General features: G+C 50.0%; 2 protein-coding genes across 3 annotated transcripts in view; both read right to left on the bottom strand.

Annotated features, from left to right (window-relative positions):
• The window catches only part of LOC145360249 (proteasome subunit beta type-7-like), a 40,875-nt gene extending 24,017 nt beyond the window's left edge, over nucleotides 1-16,858 (bottom strand). Inside the window, exons 1-3 of the mRNA XM_080215327.1 lie at nucleotides 16,745-16,858; nucleotides 11,680-11,779; nucleotides 11,007-11,104 (exon numbers count right to left, since the gene is read on the bottom strand). Of these exons, the coding sequence (XP_080071453.1) occupies nucleotides 11,007-11,104; nucleotides 11,680-11,779; nucleotides 16,745-16,809 (263 nt within the window). The 5' untranslated portion in view covers nucleotides 16,810-16,858. The remainder of the gene's footprint in view (nucleotides 1-11,006; nucleotides 11,105-11,679; nucleotides 11,780-16,744) is intronic.
• Nucleotides 16,859-18,709: 1,851 nt separating this feature from the next.
• On the bottom strand, nucleotides 18,710-20,965 carry LOC145360142 (transcription factor HES-5-like). Of its 2 annotated transcripts, none has more exons than XM_080215120.1 (3): nucleotides 20,917-20,965; nucleotides 20,583-20,754; nucleotides 18,710-18,818 (listed from the first exon to the last, which is right to left on the bottom strand). In XM_080215120.1, the coding sequence occupies exons 1-3, from the start codon at nucleotides 20,950-20,952 to the stop codon at nucleotides 18,799-18,801; spliced, it is 228 nt and encodes a 75-aa protein (XP_080071246.1). In that variant the 5' UTR covers nucleotides 20,953-20,965; the 3' UTR covers nucleotides 18,710-18,798. The 2 variants fall into 2 exon arrangements, with proteins under 2 accessions (XP_080071246.1, XP_080071245.1); XM_080215119.1 differs by having other exon boundaries at nucleotides 20,583-20,757; nucleotides 20,917-20,961.
• Nucleotides 20,966-21,255: the final 290 nt, after the last annotated feature.

The following is a 21,255-nucleotide window of genomic DNA, read 5'->3' on the forward strand; positions in this document are numbered from 1 at the left end:
GGGTTAATATCACAGAGAGACTGAGACAGAGAGTGAGGGATTAATATAGGGAGTGAGACAGAGAGTGAGGGGTTAATATCACAGAGAATGAGACAGAGAGTGAGGGGTTAATATCACAGAGAGTGAGACAGAGAGAGGGGTTAACATCAAACAGAGAGTGAAGGGTTAATATCACAGAAAGAGTGAGACAGAGAGTGAGGGGGTTAATGTCACAGACAGAGTGAGACAGAGTGAGGGGTTAACATCACTGGGAGTGAGACAGTGAGTGAGGGGTTAATATCACAGAGACTGAGACAGAGAGTGAGGGGTTAATATCACAGAGAACGAGACAGAGAGTGAGGGGTCAATATCAAAGAGAGACTGAGACACAGAGTGAGGGGTTAATGTCACAGAGAATGAGACAGAGAATGAGGGGTTAATATCACAGAGAATGAGACAGTGAGTGAGGGGTTAATATCATAGAAAGAGTGAGACAGTGAGTGATGGTTTAATATCACAGAGAGAGTGAGACAGAGAGTGAGAGGTTAATATCAAAGAGAGACCTTGACAGAGAGTGAGGGGTTAATGTCACAGAGAGTGAGACAGAGAATGTGGGGTTAATAGAACATAGAACATAGAACATTACAGCGCAGAACAGGCCCTTCGGCCCACGATGTTGCGCCGACCAGTTAAAAAAACAATTACCCTCTAACCTAAACCAATCCCTTTTCGTCCATAAACCTATCCACGGATCTCTTAAACGCCCCCAAACTCGGCGCATTTACAACCGCAGCAGGCAGGGCATTCCAATCCCTCACCACCCTCTGGGTAAAGAACCTACCCCTGACATCCGTAAATATCACAGAGAGTGAGAGAGTGAGGGGTTAATATCACAGAGGGTGAGACAGAGAGTGAGGGGTTAATATCACAGAGAGTGAGACAGAGAGTGAGGGGTTAATATCACAGAGAGTGAGACAGAGAGTGAGGGGTTAATATCACAGAGAGTGAGACAGAGAGTGATGGTTTAATATCGCAGGGAGTGAGACAGAGAGTGAGGGGTTAATATCACAGAGAGACTCAGACAGGGAGTGGGGGGTTAATATCACAGAGAGTGAGACAGTGAGTGAGGAGTTAATATCACAGAGAGACTGAGACAGAGAGTGAGGGGTTAATATCACAGAGAGAGTGAGACAGAGTGAGGAGTTAATATCACAGAGTGAGTGAAACAGAGAGTGAGGGGTTAATATCACAGAGGGCGAGTCAGAGAGTGAGGGGTTAAAGGAGAGAGAGAGAGACAGACAGTGAGTGAGGGGTTAATATCACAGAGAGAGTGAGACAGAGAGTGAGGGGTTAATATCGCAGAGAGAGTGAGACAGAGAGTGAGGGTTAATATCACAGAGAGAATGAGACAGAGAGTGAGGGGTTAATATCACAGAGAGAATGAGACAGAGAGTGTGGGGTTAATATCACAGAGAGAATGAGACAGAGAGTGAGGGGTTAATATCACAGAGAGAGTGAGACAGACAGTGAGGGGTTAATGTCACAGAGAGTGAGACAGAGAATGTGGGGTTAATATCACAGAGAGTGAGAGAGTGAGGGGTTAATGTCACAGAGAGTGAGACAGAGAGTGAGGGGTTAATATCACAGAGAGTGAGACAGAGAGTGAGGAGTTAATATCACAGAGAGCGTGAGACAGAGAGTGAGGGGTTAATATCGCAGAGAGAGTGAGACAGAGAGTGAGGGTTAATATCACAGAGAGAATGAGACAGAGAGTGAGGGGTTAATATCACAGAGAGAATGAGACAGAGAGTGAGGGGTTAATATCACAGAGAGAGTGAGACAGAGAGTGAGGGGTTAATGTCACAGAGAGTGAGACAGAGAATGTGGGGTTAATATCACAGAGAGTGAGAGAGTGAGGGGTTAATATCACAGAGAGTGAGACAGAGAGTGAGGGGTTAATATCACAGAGAGAGTGAGACAGAGAGTGAGGGGTTTATATCACAGAGAGTGAGACAGAGAGTGATGGTTTAATATCACAGGGAGTGAGGCAGAGAGTGAGGGGTTAATATCACAGAGAGACTCAGACAGGGAGTGGGGGGTTAATATCACAGAGAGTGAGACAGTGAGTGAGGAGTTAATATCACAGAGAGACTGAGACAGAGAGTGAGGGGTTAATATCACAGAGAGAGTGAGACAGAGAGTGAGGAGTTAATATCACAGAGTGAGTGAGACAGAGAGTGAGGGCGAGACAGAGAGTGAGGGGTTAAAGGAGAGAGAGAGAGACAGAGAGTGAGGGGTTAATATCACAGAGAGAGTGAGACAGAGAGTGAGGGGTTAATATCACAGAGACAGAGACAGAGAGTGAGGGGTTAATATCACAGAGTGATACAGTGAGCGAGGGGTTAAAATCACAGAGCGAGAGAGTGAGGGGTTAATATCACAGAGAGTGAGACTGAGAGTGAGGGGTTAATATCATAGAGAGTGAAACTGAGAGTGAGAGGTTAATATCACAGAGAGAATGAGACAGAGAGTGAGGGGTTAATATCACAGAGTGAGACAGAGAGTGAGGGGTTAATATCACAGAGAGACTCACACAGAGAGTGAGGGGTTAGTATCATAGAGAGTGAGGCAGAGAGTGAGAAGTTAATATCACAGAGACTGAGACAGAGAGTGAGGCGTTAATATCACAGAGTGAGAGAGTGAGGGGTTAATATCACAGAGAGTGAATCTGAGAGTGAGGGGTTAATATCACAGAGAGAGTGAGACAGAGAGTGAGGGGTTAATATCACAGAGAGTGAGACAGAGAGTGAGGGGTTAATATAGCGAGTGAGACAGTGAGTGAGGAGTTAATATCACAGAGAGTGAGACAGAGAGTGAGGGGTTAATATCACAGAGAGTGATACAGTGAGTGAGGGATTAATATCACAGAGAGTGAGAGTATGAGGGGTTAATATCACAATGTGTGAGAGAGTGAGGGCTTAATGTCATAGAGAGTGAGACAGAGAGTGAGGAGTTAATATCACAGAGAGACTGAGACAGAGAGTGAGGGGTTAACGTCATAGAGAGTGAGACAGAGAGTGAGGGGTTAATATCACAGAGAGTGAGTCAGAGAGTGAGGGGTTAATATCACAGAGAGAGTGAGACAGAGAGTGAGGGGTTAATATCACAGAGAGACTGACACAGAGAGTGAGGGGTTAACGTCATAGAGAGTGAGACAGAGAGTGAGGGGTTAATATCACAGAGAGGGAGACAGAGAGTGAGGGGTTAATATCAGAGAGATTGAGACAGAGAGTGAGGGGTTAATATCACAGAGAGAGTGAGACACAGAGTGAGGGGTTAATATCACAGAGTGAGACAGTGAGTGAGGGGTTAATATCACAGAGAGTGAGACAGAGAGTGAGGGGTTAATATCACAGAGACTGAGACACAGAGTAAGGAGTTAATATCACCGAGAGAGTGAGACAGTGAGTGAGGGGTTAATATCACAGAGAGACTGAGACAGAGAGTGAGGGATTAATATAGGGAGTGAGACAGTGAGTGAGCGGTTAATATAGAGAGTGAGACGGAGAGTGAGGGGTTAATATCACAGAGAATGAGACAGAGAGTGAGGGGTTAATATCACAGAGAGACTGAGACAGAGAGTGAGGGGTTAATATAGAGAGTGAGTGAGACAGAGAGTGAGGGGTTAATATCAGAGAGATTGAGACAGAGAGTGAGGGGTTAATATCACAGAGAGAGTGAGACACAGAGTGAGGGGTTAATATCACAGAGTGAGACAGTGAGTGAGGGGTTAATATCACAGAGAGTGAGACAGAGAGTGAGGGGTTAATATCACAGAGACTGAGACACAGAGTAAGGAGTTAATATCACCGAGAGAGTGAGACAGTGAGTGAGGGATTAATATAGGGAGTGAGACAGTGAGTGAGCGGTTAATATAGAGAGTGAGACGGAGAGTGAGGGGTTAATATCACAGAGAATGAGACAGAGAGTGAGGGGTTAATATCACAGAGAGACTGAGACAGAGAGTGAGGAGTTAATATCACAGAGAGGCCGAGACAGAGAGTGAGGGGTTAATATCACAGAGACTGAGACACAGAGTGAGGAGTTAATATCACAGAGAGAGTGAGACAGTGAGTGAGGGGTTAATATCATAGAGAGTGAGACAGTGAGTGAGGGGTTAATATCACAGAGAGACTGAGACAGAGAGTGAGGGATTAATATAGGGAGTGAGACAGAGAGTGAGGGGTTAATATCACAGAGAATGAGACAGAGAGTGAGGGGTTAATATCACAGAGAATGAGACAGAGAGTGAGGGGTTAATATCACAGAGACTGAGACACAGAGTGAGGAGTTAATATCACAGAGAGAGTGAGACAGTGAGTGAGGGGTTAATATCATAGAGAGTGAGACAGTGAGTGAGGGGTTAATATCACAGAGAGACTGAGACAGAGAGTGAGGGATTAATATAGGGAGTGAGACAGAGAGTGAGGGGTTAATATCACAGAGAATGAGACAGAGAGTGAGGGGTTAATATCACAGAGAGTGAGACAGAGAGAGGGGTTAACATCAAACAGAGAGTGAAGGGTTAATATCACAGAAAGAGTGAGACAGAGAGTGAGGGGGTTAATGTCACAGACAGAGTGAGACAGAGTGAGGGGTTAACATCACTGGGAGTGAGACAGTGAGTGAGGGGTTAATATCACAGAGACTGAGACAGAGAGTGAGGGGTTAATATCACAGAGAACGAGACAGAGAGTGAGGGGTCAATATCAAAGAGAGACTGAGACACAGAGTGAGGGGTTAATGTCACAGAGAATGAGACAGAGAATGAGGGGTTAATATCACAGAGAATGAGACAGTGAGTGAGGGGTTAATATCATAGAAAGAGTGAGACAGTGAGTGATGGTTTAATATCACAGAGAGAGTGAGACAGAGAGTGAGAGGTTAATATCAAAGAGAGACCTTGACAGAGAGTGAGGGGTTAATGTCACAGAGAGTGAGACAGAGAATGTGGGGTTAATAGAACATAGAACATAGAACATTACAGCGCAGAACAGGCCCTTCGGCCCACGATGTTGCGCCGACCAGTTAAAAAAACAATTACCCTCTAACCTAAACCAATCCCTTTTCGTCCATAAACCTATCCACGGATCTCTTAAACGCCCCCAAACTCGGCGCATTTACAACCGCAGCAGGCAGGGCATTCCAATCCCTCACCACCCTCTGGGTAAAGAACCTACCCCTGACATCCGTAAATATCACAGAGAGTGAGAGAGTGAGGGGTTAATATCACAGAGGGTGAGACAGAGAGTGAGGGGTTAATATCACAGAGAGTGAGACAGAGAGTGAGGGGTTAATATCACAGAGAGTGAGACAGAGAGTGAGGGGTTAATATCACAGAGAGTGAGACAGAGAGTGATGGTTTAATATCGCAGGGAGTGAGACAGAGAGTGAGGGGTTAATATCACAGAGAGACTCAGACAGGGAGTGGGGGGTTAATATCACAGAGAGTGAGACAGTGAGTGAGGAGTTAATATCACAGAGAGACTGAGACAGAGAGTGAGGGGTTAATATCACAGAGAGAGTGAGACAGAGTGAGGAGTTAATATCACAGAGTGAGTGAAACAGAGAGTGAGGGGTTAATATCACAGAGGGCGAGTCAGAGAGTGAGGGGTTAAAGGAGAGAGAGAGAGACAGACAGTGAGTGAGGGGTTAATATCACAGAGAGAGTGAGACAGAGAGTGAGGGGTTAATATCGCAGAGAGAGTGAGACAGAGAGTGAGGGTTAATATCACAGAGAGAATGAGACAGAGAGTGAGGGGTTAATATCACAGAGAGAATGAGACAGAGAGTGTGGGGTTAATATCACAGAGAGAATGAGACAGAGAGTGAGGGGTTAATATCACAGAGAGAGTGAGACAGACAGTGAGGGGTTAATGTCACAGAGAGTGAGACAGAGAATGTGGGGTTAATATCACAGAGAGTGAGAGAGTGAGGGGTTAATGTCACAGAGAGTGAGACAGAGAGTGAGGGGTTAATATCACAGAGAGTGAGACAGAGAGTGAGGAGTTAATATCACAGAGAGCGTGAGACAGAGAGTGAGGGGTTAATATCGCAGAGAGAGTGAGACAGAGAGTGAGGGTTAATATCACAGAGAGAATGAGACAGAGAGTGAGGGGTTAATATCACAGAGAGAATGAGACAGAGAGTGAGGGGTTAATATCACAGAGAGAGTGAGACAGAGAGTGAGGGGTTAATGTCACAGAGAGTGAGACAGAGAATGTGGGGTTAATATCACAGAGAGTGAGAGAGTGAGGGGTTAATATCACAGAGAGTGAGACAGAGAGTGAGGGGTTAATATCACAGAGAGAGTGAGACAGAGAGTGAGGGGTTTATATCACAGAGAGTGAGACAGAGAGTGATGGTTTAATATCACAGGGAGTGAGGCAGAGAGTGAGGGGTTAATATCACAGAGAGACTCAGACAGGGAGTGGGGGGTTAATATCACAGAGAGTGAGACAGTGAGTGAGGAGTTAATATCACAGAGAGACTGAGACAGAGAGTGAGGGGTTAATATCACAGAGAGAGTGAGACAGAGAGTGAGGAGTTAATATCACAGAGTGAGTGAGACAGAGAGTGAGGGCGAGACAGAGAGTGAGGGGTTAAAGGAGAGAGAGAGAGACAGAGAGTGAGGGGTTAATATCACAGAGAGAGTGAGACAGAGAGTGAGGGATTAATATCACAGAGAGTGAGACAGAGAGTGAGGGATTAATATCACAGAGACAGAGACAGAGAGTGAGGGGTTAATATCACAGAGTGATACAGTGAGCGAGGGGTTAAAATCACAGAGCGAGAGAGTGAGGGGTTAATATCACAGAGAGTGAGACTGAGAGTGAGGGGTTAATATCACAGAGAGTGAAACTGAGAGTGAGAGGTTAATATCACAGAGAGAATGAGACAGAGAGTGAGGGGTTAATATCACAGAGTGAGACAGAGAGTGAGGGGTTAATATCACAGAGAGACTCACACAGAGAGTGAGGGGTTAGTATCATAGAGAGTGAGGCAGAGAGTGAGAAGTTAATATCACAGAGACTGAGACAGAGAGTGAGGCGTTAATATCACAGAGTGAGAGAGTGAGGGGTTAATATCACAGAGAGTGAATCTGAGAGTGAGGGGTTAATATCACAGAGAGAGTGAGACAGAGAGTGAGGGGTTAATATCACAGAGAGTGAGACAGAGAGTGAGGGGTTAATATAGCGAGTGAGACAGTGAGTGAGGAGTTAATATCACAGAGAGACTGAGACAGAGAGTGAGGGGTTAATATCACAGAGAGTGATACAGTGAGTGAGGGATTAATATCACAGAGAGTGAGAGTATGAGGGTTAATATCACAATGTGTGAGAGAGTGAGGGCTTAATGTCATAGAGAGTGACACAGAGAGTGAGGAGTTAATATCACAGAGAGACTGAGACAGAGAGTGAGGGGTTAACGTCATAGAGAGTGAGACAGAGAGTGAGGGGTTAATATCACAGAGAGGGAGACAGAGAGTGAGGGGTTAATATCACAGAGAGAGTGAGACAGAGAGTGAGGGGTTAATATCACAGAGAGACTGACACAGAGAGTGAGGGCTTAATGTCATAGAGAGTGAGACAGAGAGTGAGGAGTTAATATCACAGAGAGACTGAGACAGAGAGTGAGGGGTTAATATCAGAGAGATTGAGACAGAGAGTGAGGGGTTAATATCACAGAGAGAGTGAGACACAGAGTGAGGGGTTAATATCACAGAGTGTGACAGTGAGTGAGGGGTTAATATCACAGAGAGTGAGACAGAGAGTGAGGGGTTAATATCACAGAGACTGAGACACAGAGTAAGGAGTTAATATCACCGAGAGAGTGAGACAGTGAGTGAGGGGTTAATATCACAGAGAGACTGAGACAGAGAGTGAGGCGTTAATATCACAGAGTGAGAGAGTGAGGGGTTAATATCACAGAGAGACTGAGACAGAGAGTGAGGCGTTAATATCACAGAGTGAGAGAGTGAGGGGTTAATATCACAGAGAGTGAAACTGAGAGTGAGGGGTTAATATCACAGAGAGAGTGAGACAGAGAGTGAGGGGTTAATATCACAGAGAGTGAGACAGAGAGTGAGGGGTTAATATAGCGAGTGAGACAGTGAGTGAGGAGTTAATATCACAGAGAGACTGAGACAGAGAGTGAGGGGTTAATATCACAGAGAGTGATACAGTGAGTGAGGGATTAATATCACAGAGAGTGAGAGTATGAGGGGTTAATATCACAATGTGTGAGAGAGTGAGGGCTTAATGTCATAGAGAGTGAGACAGAGAGTGAGGAGTTAATATCACAGAGAGACTGAGACAGAGAGTGAGGGGTTAACGTCATAGAGAGTAAGACAGAGAGTGAGGGGTTAATATCACAGAGTGAGACAGAGTGAGGGGTTAATGTAGAGAGTGAGACAGTGAGTGAGGGGTTAATATCACAGAGAGAGTGAGACAGAGAGTGAGGCGTTAATATCACAGAGTGAGACAGAGAGTGAGGGGTTAATGTAGAGAGTGAGACAGAGAGTGAGTGGTTAAATATCTCAGAGAGACTGAGACAGAGAGTGAGGAGTTAATGTAGAGAGTGAGACAGTGAGTGAGGGGTTAATATCACAGAGAGACTGAGACAGAGAGTGAGGAGTTAATGTAGAGAGTGAGACAGTGAGTGAGGGGTTAATATCTCAGAGAGACTGAGACAGAGAGTGAGGAGTTAATGTAGAGAGTGAGACAGTGAGTGAGGAGTTAATATCACAGAGAGACTGAGACAGAGAGTGAGGGGTTAATATGACAGAGACTGAGACAGATAGTGATGGTTTAATATCACAGGGAGTGAGACAGAGAGTGAGGGGTTAATATCACAGAGAGACTCAGACAGGGAGTTGGGGGTTAATATCACAGAGAGTGAGACAGAGAGTGAGGGGTTAATATCACAGAGAGACTGAGACAGAGAGTGAGGGGTTAATATCATAGAGAGTGAGGCAGAGAGTGAGGAGTTAAAAACACAGAGTGAGGCAGAGAGTGAGTGGTTAATATCACAGAGAGACTGAGACAGAGAGTGAGGGGTTAATATCATAGAGAGTGAGATAGAGAGTGAGGGGTTAATATCACAGAGAGTGAGACAGAGAGTGAGGGGTTAATATTACTGAGAGAGTGAGACAGAGAGTGAGGGGTTAATATCACAGAGTGTGAGACAGTGAGTGAGGGGTTAATATCACAGAGAGAGTGAGACAGAGTGAGGGGTTAATATCACAGAGAGAGTGAGACAGAGAGTGAGGGGTTAATATCAAAGAGAGACTGAGACAGAGAGTGAGGGGTTAATATCACAGAGAGTGAGACAGAGAATGAGGGGTTAATATCACAGAGAGTGAGAGAGTGAGGAGTTAATATCACAAAAAGTGAGACAGAGAGTGAGGAGTTAATATCACAGAGAGAGTGAGACAGAGAGTGAGGGTTTAATATCACAGAGAGTGAGACAGAGAGTGAGGGGTTACTATCACAGAGAGACTCAGACAGGGAGTGAGGGGTTAATATCACAGAGAGTGAGACAGTGAGTGAGGAGTTAATATCACAGAGAGACTGAGACAGAGAGTGAGGGGTTAATATCACCGAGAGTGAGACAGAGAGTGAGGGGTTAATATCACAGAGAGTGAGACAGAGAGTGAGGGGTTAATATAGAGAGTGAGACAGTGAGTGAGGGGTTAATATCACAGTGAGTGAGGAGTTAATATCACAGAGAGAGTGAGACAGAGAGTGAGGGGTTAATATCACAGAGTGAGACAGAGAGTGAGGGGTTAATATCACAGAGAGTGAGACAGAGAGTGAGGGGTTAATATCACAGAGAGAGTGAGACAGAGAGTGAGGGGTTAATATCACAGAGAGACTGACACAGAGAGTGAGGGGTTAGTATCATAGAGAGTGAGGAGTTAATATCACAGAGATTGAGACAGAGAGTGAGGCCGTTAATATCACAGAGTGAGAGAGTGAGGGGTTTATATCACAGAGAGTGAAACTGAGAGTGAGGGGTTAATATCACAGAGAGAGTGAGACAGAGAGTGAGGGGTTAATATCACAGAGAGTGATACAGTGAGTGAGGGATTAATATCACAGAGAGTGAGAGTATGAGGGGTTAATATCACAGTGTGTGAGAGAGTGAGGGCTTAATGTCATAGAGAGTGAGACAGAGAGTGAGGAGTTAATATCTCAGAGAGACTGAGACAGAGAGTGAGGGGTTAATATCACAGAGAGTGATACAGTGAGTGAGGGGTTAATATCACAGAGAGTGATACAGTGAGTAAGGGATTAATATCACAGAGAGTGAGAGTATGAGGGGTTAATATCACAGTGTGTGAGAGAGTGAGGGCTTAATGTCATAGAGAGTGAGACAGAGAGTGAGGAGTTAATATCTCAGAGAGACTGAGACAGAGAGTGAGGAGTTAATGTAGAGAGTGAGACAGTGATTGAGGAGTTAATATCACAGAGAGACTGAGACAGAGAGTGAGGGGTTAACATCATAGAGAGTGAGACAGAGTGTGAGCGGTTAATGTAGAGAGTGAGACAGTGAGTGAGTGAGGGGTTAATATCACAGAGAGACTGAGACAGAGAGTGAGGCATTAATATCACAGAGTGAGACAGAGAGTGAGGGGTTAATGTAGAGAGTGAGACAGAGAGTGAGTGGTTAATATCACAGACAGACTGAGACAGAGAGTGAGGGGTTAATATCATAGAGAGTGAGACAGAGAGTGAGGGGTTAATATCATAGAGAGTGAGACAGAGTGAGGGGTGAGGTCTCATTGTGTGCAGAGAGACACAGCTCGTGGTGAGGAGAATGGTTTGTACATTTAATTATTAAGTCACTAAGTTAAAATCCAGGGAAGAGATGTCAATTAGCAATGGGCCACCAGAGGGAGTGTTTGAACAGGTATTGTGAGGCTGGACTGTGGAACACAGACTGTCAATGAAGGTAACACTTACTAGATGTTGGGAGCGATGTGGTGGATCTTGATACAGTTTTTATCAGCAACAACCATACCTTCTGTGGCACGGGTATCAGACCCCAGAATCACCCCATCCTGCATAACACAGAAAATAGTCAGTCATCACCACACTGTCACCGAACAAACAGAAAGTTTATTTATTAGTGACAAGTAGGCTTATACTAACACTGCAATGAAGTTACTGTGAAAATCCCCTAATTGTCACACACCAGTGCCTGTTCAGGAATATCAAGGGAGAATTTAGCGTGGTCAATGCACCTAACCAGTATGTCTTTCAGACTGTGGGGGGAAACCGGAGCACCCGGAGGAAACCCACGCAGACACGAGGACAGTGACTCAAGCCAGGAATTAAACCCAGGTCCCCGGCACTGTAAGGCAGCAGTGCTAACCATTGTGCCACCGATACCGGGAGCTCGGTGTCAGAAACAGGTAAACTGGGTTGTGTGGTAAATGATATGTTAATTACTGGCTCCAGACTCATCGAGTTGAGTGAAATAAAAGATAAAACACAATATATTTGTTAATGCCCCTACAATTTTTGTCTCTGGGTTATTGTTGACGGAGTTGTGTCCCTTTATTAAACTTTAATTCGTAGAGGCTTCAAGGGTATTTAAAGGATTGGTAAATATGAGTTGTTGGTGAGGATTTACCTTGAAGATGATGCCGGTAATGGTAATAGTGGTCCCTGTCTTCTTCGCTTTCGGGGGTTTGTAACCCATTTGCTGCAGTTCTTTCTCCAGTGCTGCATTCCTGAAAGACACAGGAGGTGTGAGCTGAAGACAGCAGAGAGTAAGGGAGAGAGGGAGCAGGTCAGGGGAGAGTTTACTGACCTGTTCTGCAGAGCTCCAGCTAATCACAATCTCACCTTATGAATTCAAATCCCTGTACACTACTCAAGCTGGGCTAACACTCCTGAAGTGGTGGTGTACAGTCCATTAATTGAGACATTAAACTCAGCCCCTGCCTGTCCCTCACGGGGCAGTAAGTGACCCCCACAGCACCACTTTGAAGGAGAACAGGGGAGTTCTCCCCGCATCTTGGCCAATATTCATCCCCCAATCAACATCACAAAAACAGATGAACTGGTCCTCATCTGGTTGTGGGATCTTGCTGTGTGAAAATTGGCTGCTGTGTTTCTTACACAATTGCAGTGACTGCACATTAAGAAGATGGAAATGACTTGGGAAGAACTTTGGAAGGTACCGAGGATGTGGAAATCCTTTTGTAAATGCAGATTGAGACTTTCTTTCTAATATTGGAAATGGCCGGGTTGTGAGAGGTTACCTGTGTTGACCTGCTGGCAGGTTCCTCTGAACCCTGGCTCTGTATTGAATGAATGAAGTTCACACAGGGATTACTGAGTCAATGGGGGGGGTCACTGTTTATCACTGCGCTCCCCCTTGCTGGACAATATGACCAGTAGGGCAGAGCCGGGGGCAGAGGGTGGGGATGGGATGGATCCAGCTATAACACAAACCCCTCACCTCACAGTTATATTAGCTGCAGGCACTCACTGTCAGTGTGTCAAAACTGTATCATGAAGCAGCTGAAGTGAAGTGGACCCTGATGAGCTGTTCCTCCATGAAAGCCAGCACCCTCACAGGAGAGGATGAGAGGAGTGAGGGAGTGAAGGGGACCAGAAAGACCCTTCACTCCATGGTGGGGGTGATACAGTGGCACAGTGGTTAGAACTGCTACCTCACAGCGCAGGGACCCGTGTTCAATTCCAGCCTTGGGTCACTGTCTGTGTGGAGTTTGCACATTCTCCCCATGTTTACGTGGGCTTCCTCTGGGTGCTCCGGTTTCCTCCCACAGTCTGAAGATGTGCAGGTTAAGTTGATTGGCCATGCCTTAGTTTCAGGGTGAATGAACAGGGTAAATACATGCGGTTATGGGAATAGGGTCTGGGTCAGATGAGTCAGTATAGACTTGATGGACTGAATGGCCTGCTTCACTGAAGGGATTTAATTTCTGTTCTAAGTCTAGGAGAAGAACAAAGGAGCGAGGGGGTGGGGTCAGAGGGGTGAGGGGGGGAGGGGATGGGGTCAGAGGGGTGAGGGGTGAAGGGGATGGGGTCAGAGGGGTGAGGGGGGAGGGGAGGGGTCAGAGGGGTGAGGGGGTGAAGGGGATGGGGTCAGAGGGTGAGGGGGGGAGGGATGGGGTCAGAGGGGTGAGGGGGGAGGGGATGGGGTCAGAGGGGGTGAGGGGGAAGGGGATGGGGTCAGAGGGGTGAGGGGTGAAGGGATGGGGTCAGAGGGGTGAGGGGGATGGGGTCAGAGGGGTCAGGGGGAAGGGGGATGGGGTCAGAGGGGTGAGGGGGAAGGGGATGGGGTCAGAGGGGTGAGGGGGTGAAGGGATGGGGTCAGAGGGGTGAGGGGATGGGGTCAGAGGGGTGAGGGGGGAGGGGATGGGGTCAGAGGGGTGAGGGGGAAGGGGATGGGGTCAGAGGGGTGAGGGGGTGAAGGGATGGGGTCAGAGGGTGAGGGGGATGGGGTCAGAGGGGTGAGGGGGGGAGGGGATGGGGTCAGAGGGGTGAGGGGGGGAAGGGGATGGGGTCAGAGGGTGAGGGGGGAGGGGATGGGGTCAGAGGGGTGAAGGGGATGGGGTCAGAGGGGTGAGGGGGGAGGGGATGGGGTCAGAGGGGTGAGGGGGAGGGGATGGGGTCAGAGGGGTGAAGGGGATGGGTCAGAGGGGTGAGGGGGGGAGGGGATGGGGTCAGAGGGGTGAGGGGTGAGGGGATGGGGTCAGAGGGGTGAGGGGGGGAAGGGGAGGGGTCAGAGGGGTGAGGGGGGAAGGGGATGGGGTCAGAGGGGGGAGAGGGGGGGAGGGGATGGGGTCAGAGGGTGAGGGGGGAGGGGATGGGGTCAGAGGGTGAGGGGGATGGGGATGGGGTCAGAGGGGTGAGGGGGGAGGGGATGGGGTCAGAGGGGTGAGGGGGGAGGGAATGGGGTCAGAGGGGTGAGGGGGAAAGGGGATGGGGTCAGAGGGGTGAGGGGGGAGGGGATGGGGTCAGAGGGGTGAGGGGGGGAGGGGATGGGGTCAGAGGGGTGAGGGGGGAAGGGATGGGGTCAGAGGGTGAAGGGGGAAGGGGATGGGGTCAGAGGGGTGAGGGGGAAGGGGATGGGGTCAGAGGGGTGAGGGGAAGGGGATGGGGTCAGAGGGTGAGGGGGGAAGGGGATGGGGTCAGAGGGGTGAGGGGTGAAGGGATGGGGTCAGAGGGGTGAGGGGGATGGGGTCAGAGGGGTGAGGGGGGAGGGGATGGGGTCAGAGGGGTGAGGGGGGAAGGGGATGGGTCAGAGGGGTGAGGGGGGAAGGGGATGGGGTCAGAGGGGTGAGGGGGGAAGGGGATGGGGTCAGAGGGGTGAGGGGGGGAGGGGATGGGGTCAGAGGGGTGAAGGGGATGGGGTCAGAGGGGTGAGGGGGAGGGATGGGGTCAGAGGGGTGAGGGGTGAGGGGATGGGGTCAGAGGGGTGAGGGGGGAAGGGGATGGGGTCAGAGGGGTGAGGGGGGAAGGGGATGGGGTCAGAGGGGAGAGGGGGGGAGGGGATGGGGTCAGAGGGGTGAGGGGATGGGGTCAGAGGGGTGAGGGGGGAGGGGATGGGGTCAGAGGGGTGAGGGGTGAAGGGGATGGGGTCAGAGGGGTGAGGGGGGGAGGATGGGGTCAGAGGGGTGAGGGGTGAGGGATGGGTCAGAGGGGTGAGGGGGAAGGGGATGGGGTCAGAGGGGTGAGGGGGGGAAGGGGATGGGGTCAGAGGGGTGAGGGGGGAGGGGATGGGGTCAGAGGGGTGAGGGGGGGAGGGGATGGGGTCAGAGGGGTGAGGGGGGAGGGGATGGGGACAGAGGGGTGAGGGGGAGGGGATGGGGTCAGAGGGGTGAGGGGTGAGGGGATGGGGTCAGAGGGTGAGGGGGGGAAGGGGATGGGGTCAGAGGGGTGAGGGGATGGGGTCAGAGGGGTGAGGGGGGGAGGGGATGGGGTCAGAGGGGTGAGGGATGGGGTCAGAGGGTGAGGGGTGAGGGGATGGGGTCAGAGGGGTGAGGGGGATGGGGTCAGAGGGGTGAGGGGGGAGGGGATGGGGTCAGAGGGGTGAGGGGGGAGGAGATGGGGTCAGAGGGGTGAGGGGTGAGGGGATGGGGTCAGAGGGGTGAGGGGTGAGGGGATGGGGTCAGAGGGGTAAGGGGTGAGGGGATGGGGTCAGAGGGGTGAGGGGTGAGGGGATGGGGTCAGAGGGGTGAGGGGGGAGGGGATGGGGTCAGAGGGTGAGGGGGATGGGGTCAGAGGGGTGAGGGGGATGGGGTCAGAGGGGTGAGGGGAAGGGGATGGGGTCAGAGGGGTGAGGGGGGAGGGGATGGGGTCAGAGGGGTGAGGGGGGAGGGATGGGGTCAGAGGGGTGAGGGGTGAGGGGATGGGGTCAGAGGGGTGAGGGGGAGGGGATGGGGTCAGAGGGGTGAGGGGGAGGGGATGGGGTCAGAGGGGTGAGGGGTGAGGGGATGGGGTCAGAGGGGTGAGGGGGGAGGGGATGGGGTCAGAGGGGTGAGGGGTGAGGGGATGGGGTCAGAGGGGTGAGGGGGGGAGGGGATGGGGTCAGAGGGGTGAGGGGGTGAAGGGGATGGGGTCAGAGGGGTGAGGGGGGAGGGGATGGGGTCAGAGGGGTGAGGGGGGAAGGGGATGGGGTCAGAGGGGTGAGGGGGGGAGGGGATGGGGTCAGAGGGGTGAGGGGGGAGGGGATGGGGTCAGAGGGGTGAGGGGGAGGGATGGGGTCAGAGGGGTGAGGGGGGAGGGGATGGGGTCAGAGGGGTGAGGGGGGAAGGGATGGGGTCAGAGGGGAGGGGGGAGGGGATGGGGTCAGAGGGGTGAGGGGGAGGGATGGGGTCAGAGGGGTGAGGGGGGAGGGATGGGGTCAGAGGGGTGAGGGGGGGAGGGGATGGGGTCAGAGGGGTGAGGGGGGAGGGGATGGGGTCAGAGGGGTGAGGGGGATGGGGTCAGAGGGGTGAGGGGGGAGGGGATGGGGTCAGAGGGGTGAGGGGGGGAAGGGGATGGGGTCAGAGGGTTGAGGGGGGGAGGGGATGGGGTCAGAGGGGTGAGGGGGGGAGGGGATGGGGGAGGGGATGGGGTCAGAGGGGTGAGGGGGGGGAGGGGATGGGGTCAGAGGGGTGAGGGGGGGAGGGGATGGGGTCAGAGGGGGGGAGGGGGATGGGAGGAGAGGGCAGAGTGTGAGGAGAGGGAAAGGGGAGGGGAGTTGGAAGGAGGGGTGCAGTAGGGACTGGGAATTCTCGGTTCCTTGTGCTGTCAATGAGAGAGAACAAGCTCCATGTCACAAAGCATTCCCTTTCTGTTCGAGTTTGTCAGGTTGGGAGGATATTCCTGTAGTTGGTCACAATCTGGACAAAACAGTCACACGCTGAATCTGCCAGTCATTCAGGAAATGTCTTACTTTCAGTTTCCATCTGCCAAGAATTGTTTAAAATATATCCCAGCCCGGGGATATCACAGCTCCCTAAAGCCAGTCAGGCAGTCTGAGGTGGGGGGTGGGGGGGTCAGAGCTCTCCCCCGAGACTCTCTCCCAACATCAATGCTGATCGCAGGGCAAGAACTGGGCACCAGCAGGCTGCCATCACGGAAGTGTTTCTAAAAGCCTGCCCAGCTTCAATCTTTACTCCTTGGTCATTATCCAGGGATTTAATTCTCCTCTTCCCACCCCCTCTCCCTCTGCTCACCTACTGCAGTTCTCGAAGCTGAATCCCCCCTCTGGGGTGCTCAGAAATCTCTCACACTTCAACATGTCGACCTGACAAACTGGCCTCTCCTCTCCAGCTCACTTTACTTTCACTTTCAGAAGGTACTGAGTAAAAGCCCATGTGATTACGGGGAGGCAGATTTAACAAAATTGGTTTTCAAACCAGAGTAAGGTCAAAATTCAAAGATGCACCGAAAAATGTGAACCAATTCCCCTCCCTCACTGCCCTGGGGGGTCCAGTCACCCTCACAATACACATTACTGAGTTGGGGTGAATTTGACTTGTGGAAGGGCTGAGGTTGTGTGGGGAATAGTGAAGTGGGCCACAGAATGAAGACCAGCGCTTTCTGGGAGGAGAGCAACAGGCAGAGCTGACCAAGTTTCATTGAGGCTCTTACTGGGTGATCAGTGAGGATTGCTTAGCTGATACTGTTCAGCCCCAACGTGTGTGCACACGTGTCTGTACATCTCTATCTCTCTGAATATGTGTCTTTACCTGTTATCATACATGTGTCAGTTGGGGTGTCTATGTGTGTGTTTCAGTCTGGGTGCCTCTGTGTGTCTATGTCTGGGTGCGTGTGTCAGTCTGGGTGCTTGTGTTGTGTCTATGTCTGGGTGTGTGTCAGTGTGTGTCAATGTCCAGGAATGTGTGTGTGTCTATTTCAGGGTGTATGTATAATAAAACAAGATTTCAAATTTATTATCAAAATATTCCCACAATACAAAATTTATTCCACGATAACATTCCACTAAAATATTTTATTTTAATTTCCTTTCAGACTTAAAAAATCTTAGAGTGCCAAAATGACAAAGGAGGCCATTCAGCCCATCGTGGAAATGCCAACCCTTTGGTTGAACTATCCAATTAGTCTCAGTTGCTCTTTTCCATTTATTTCCAAAATTTTCCAGTATTCAAACACTTGTTTGCACAAAAAATTACTTTGCAATTGAGAGTTTCAAATATTGAGACTATTCAATGGCATGGTTTGTAAACTCAGTCTGTCTCTGATCCAGCACTGTTACAGGGTAACATTTTGGGTAGAAATACTGACACTCCTTCAAAGAAGCAACTACACACGAGATACCAGAAGTTCACAGAAATTCAATATTATAGTGTAACAGATTGCTGATCCATCCCGTCCTGAAGGTGCTGACTCTCACTGGGGTTCAAGGTCACAGGTTCCAGGCTCTCTCCATTGTCTCACACCCAAGTAACCTTTTGTTCTGTGTGAGTCTGAACAATTGGAGTTGACTGGTTTTTCAACCGTGGGAGGATCACAGCTAAGCCTGTTCTCGACCTCACCAGATGGGAACACACACGCACACACGCATGCACTCTCATGCATGTGTATACACCTAGACACAAACATACACACACAAACATGCAAGTGTGCACACACACACATATACACACACATGTGTCTACACTAAGACACACGTACACACAAGCACACACATAGGGGCACACACACACACACGTGCACAAACATGTGTGTACACATACACACACCACAGTGACACACACATAAACCCTCCACCTGAAGTCACTGGATATTAATCAAGGTGCGGTGACCCTGGCTGAACTTTCACCTCACTAACTTATGGGAACTGAGGCCAACAGTCTAGCCAATGGGCTGTCCTGTCTGTGAGCCACTAACTGAACACAGGCCCTGGATCATTCCCAGGGGGCTTCCTGCTTTGTGGAATTCTCCACATTGGTAATTTCATCTCCCTCCTGCCTGTGGAGTCACACTTTCTCTCTCACACCCAGATTGCAGCAATGAATGAGTTCTTATCTGAAGCAGAGTAACAATCAAATTCACATTAATCACTGAGTCTGGCTGGGGTCTCACAGGATGGAGTCTCTGGGAGGCTGACGGTGGGCCCACTGGGTCCCTCACCCCCTCCGCTTGCTCCGAGCAGTCTCTGCAGCAGGTCTGGTGAAGCTGTCATCTTGCCCTGGCGGGCTGACAGGAAGCAGCGGGTCTGCCGCAGACACTGGGAGTAACCATCATTGTGATCCTGCAGAGGACATCAAGCTGAGGGAGCAGACACTGGAAGGAGGAGAGGAGACAGGGGTTAGAGTTCAGATTTCACAACAAATGTATTTCAATCCTTTAAAATTCCCTAACATGATTCCTGTTCCACACTCACTGTATCTGCTCTCTCTCTGACTCTCTCCCTCTCTCTCTGTCTCTCTCCTTCTCTCTCTCTCTCTCTGTCTCTCTCTCTCTGTCTCTCTCTCTCTCCCTCTGTCTCCCTCTCTCTCTCTGTTTCCCTCTCTCTGTCTCTGTCTCCCTCTGTCTCTCTCTCTCCCTCTGTCTCTCTCCCTCTCTCTGTCTCCCTCTCTCTCTCTGTCTCCCTTTCTCTCTCTGTCTCCCTCTCTCTCTCTGTCTCCCTTTCTCTCTCTGTCTCCCTTTCTCTCTCTGTCTCCCTCTCTCTGTCTCTCTCTCTCCCTCTGTCTCTCTGTCTCCCTCTGTCTCTGTCTCTCTCTCTCCCTCTGTCTCTCTCTCTCCCTCTGTCTCCCTCTCTCTGTCTCTCTCTCTCTCTCTGTCTCTCTCCCTCTGTCTCTCTGTCTCCCTCCCTCTGTCTCTCTCTCTCCCTCTGTCTCTCTCTCTCTCTGTCCCTCCCACTAACCTCCTGGCTAATATTGCTGATAATGCGGCTCAAAGCTGGAACGTTCCTGGCTCTGTGAATCTTCCCAAACAGTGTCACTAAAACAGATATTCTGCTTATTGTCAGAGTGTTTTTGTGGGATTTTGCAGTGCATAAATTAGCTGCCAGATTTCCATGTTAAAATAAGGGCCACACCTTCAAAATTATTTCATCAGCTGTAAAGCACTGTGGGGTATCCTATGGATGTAGAAGGTGCTACATAAATGTAAGTCTTTCTTTCCAATATTACACTCACTCACAGCCAAACCCAATGATCTCTCAAACCTCTTCCTTTTTCATGTTAATAAACAGTGGGTATCTTCATAGAATCCCTACAGTGCAGAAGGAGGCCATTCATAGAACTTTACAGCGCAGTACAGGTCCTTTGGCCTTCGATGTTGCACCAACCTGTGAAAACCAATCTAAAGCCCGTCTAACCTACACTATTTCAATATCATCCATATGTTTATCCAGTGACCATTTAAATGCCCTTAATGTTGGTGAGTCCACTACTGTTGCAGGCAGGGCATTCCACGTCCTTATTACTCTCTGAGTAAAGAACCTAGAACATAAGAAATAGGAGCAGGAGTAGGCCATCTAGCCCTTCGAGCCTGCCCCGCCATTCAATAAGATCATGGCTGATCTGTCGTGTCTCAGTTCCACATTCCCGCCCTCTCCCCATAACCCTTAATCCCCTCGCTTATCAAAAACCCATCAACCCGCGTCTTAAAAATATTTAGCGAGGCAGCCTCCACCACCTCAACGGGCAGAGAATTCCAGAGATTCACCACCCTCTGACATCTGTCCCATTCAGCCCAACAAGCCTGCACCGAAGACAATCCCACCCAGCCCCTATCCCCGTGACCCCGTGTATTTACCTTCCTAATCCCCCTGACACAAACGGTTAATTTAGCATGGTCAATTCACCTAATCTGTACATCTATGCACTGTGGGAAGAAACCAGAACATCTGGAGGAAACCCACACAGACACAGGGAAAACATACAAGCTCTACACAGACAGTGACCTGAGGCTGGAATCGAACCTGGCTCCCTGGCTCGGTGAGGTAGCAGTGCTAACCACTGGGCCACCATGACAGCTTAACTTCCAGAAATGCTTGAATCAGACTCTGAGCCGTCACCCAGAGGAGCAGCAAACACTCACCCAACAAGTGCTGCTTCTTCAGCAAACTCACAGACATCTCCAGGATATCGACTCTCTCTGCTTTACTCATCCCCTGGTCTTTGTGAAACTCTGTCTGCAGCAACGCCTTCAGCTGCAGGAAGCTCCAGTTTATTCCAGCTCTCCGTCTCTTCACCACCATCTGTTCCATCAGCTGCTGAAAACACACAGAGAGAATCACTGAATCAGCAATCGGCACAAACCCTCACACTCCGCTCTGTCGCTGCCTCATTCCAAAAGGAATGCTCTGAAATGCTAATACTGAGAAATCCCTGTGCCCCCCCCCCCCCCCACTCCTCCCCCCATTCTCACTCACTAGGCCCTGTTCTCTGGGGTTGATCGGGTTACCCATGCATTCCAGTGTTTGTAGATAGGGCAGGGTGCTGAGGGACATGGCTGTCAGAGTGTGGGGTGAGGCACGCTCTGTGGGGGCGGGGGGGGGGGGGGCGCTGTGAGTGATCCAGCTTGCTGGGCTCAGTCTCAGTCTGTGTGTTTGGGGGGGGGGGGCTCACATCGGGACCTTGAGCCTGAGAGGGATTCCCAATTCTTCCCAGATTTTGTATCCACACCAGTGATCCCACACAGGGAGATTGCAGGCTCAAGGTCCCCCAACATCCTCCCCCTGCCCCGATGTGAAGAGTGGAATCTTTCCAGG

Source organism: Carcharhinus amblyrhynchos, chromosome 30 (genome assembly GCF_965287045.1).
Source record: "Carcharhinus amblyrhynchos chromosome 30, sCarAmb.v2.hapA, whole genome shotgun sequence".
In the NCBI taxonomy this organism is placed as follows: Eukaryota; Metazoa; Chordata; class Chondrichthyes; order Carcharhiniformes; family Carcharhinidae; genus Carcharhinus; species Carcharhinus amblyrhynchos.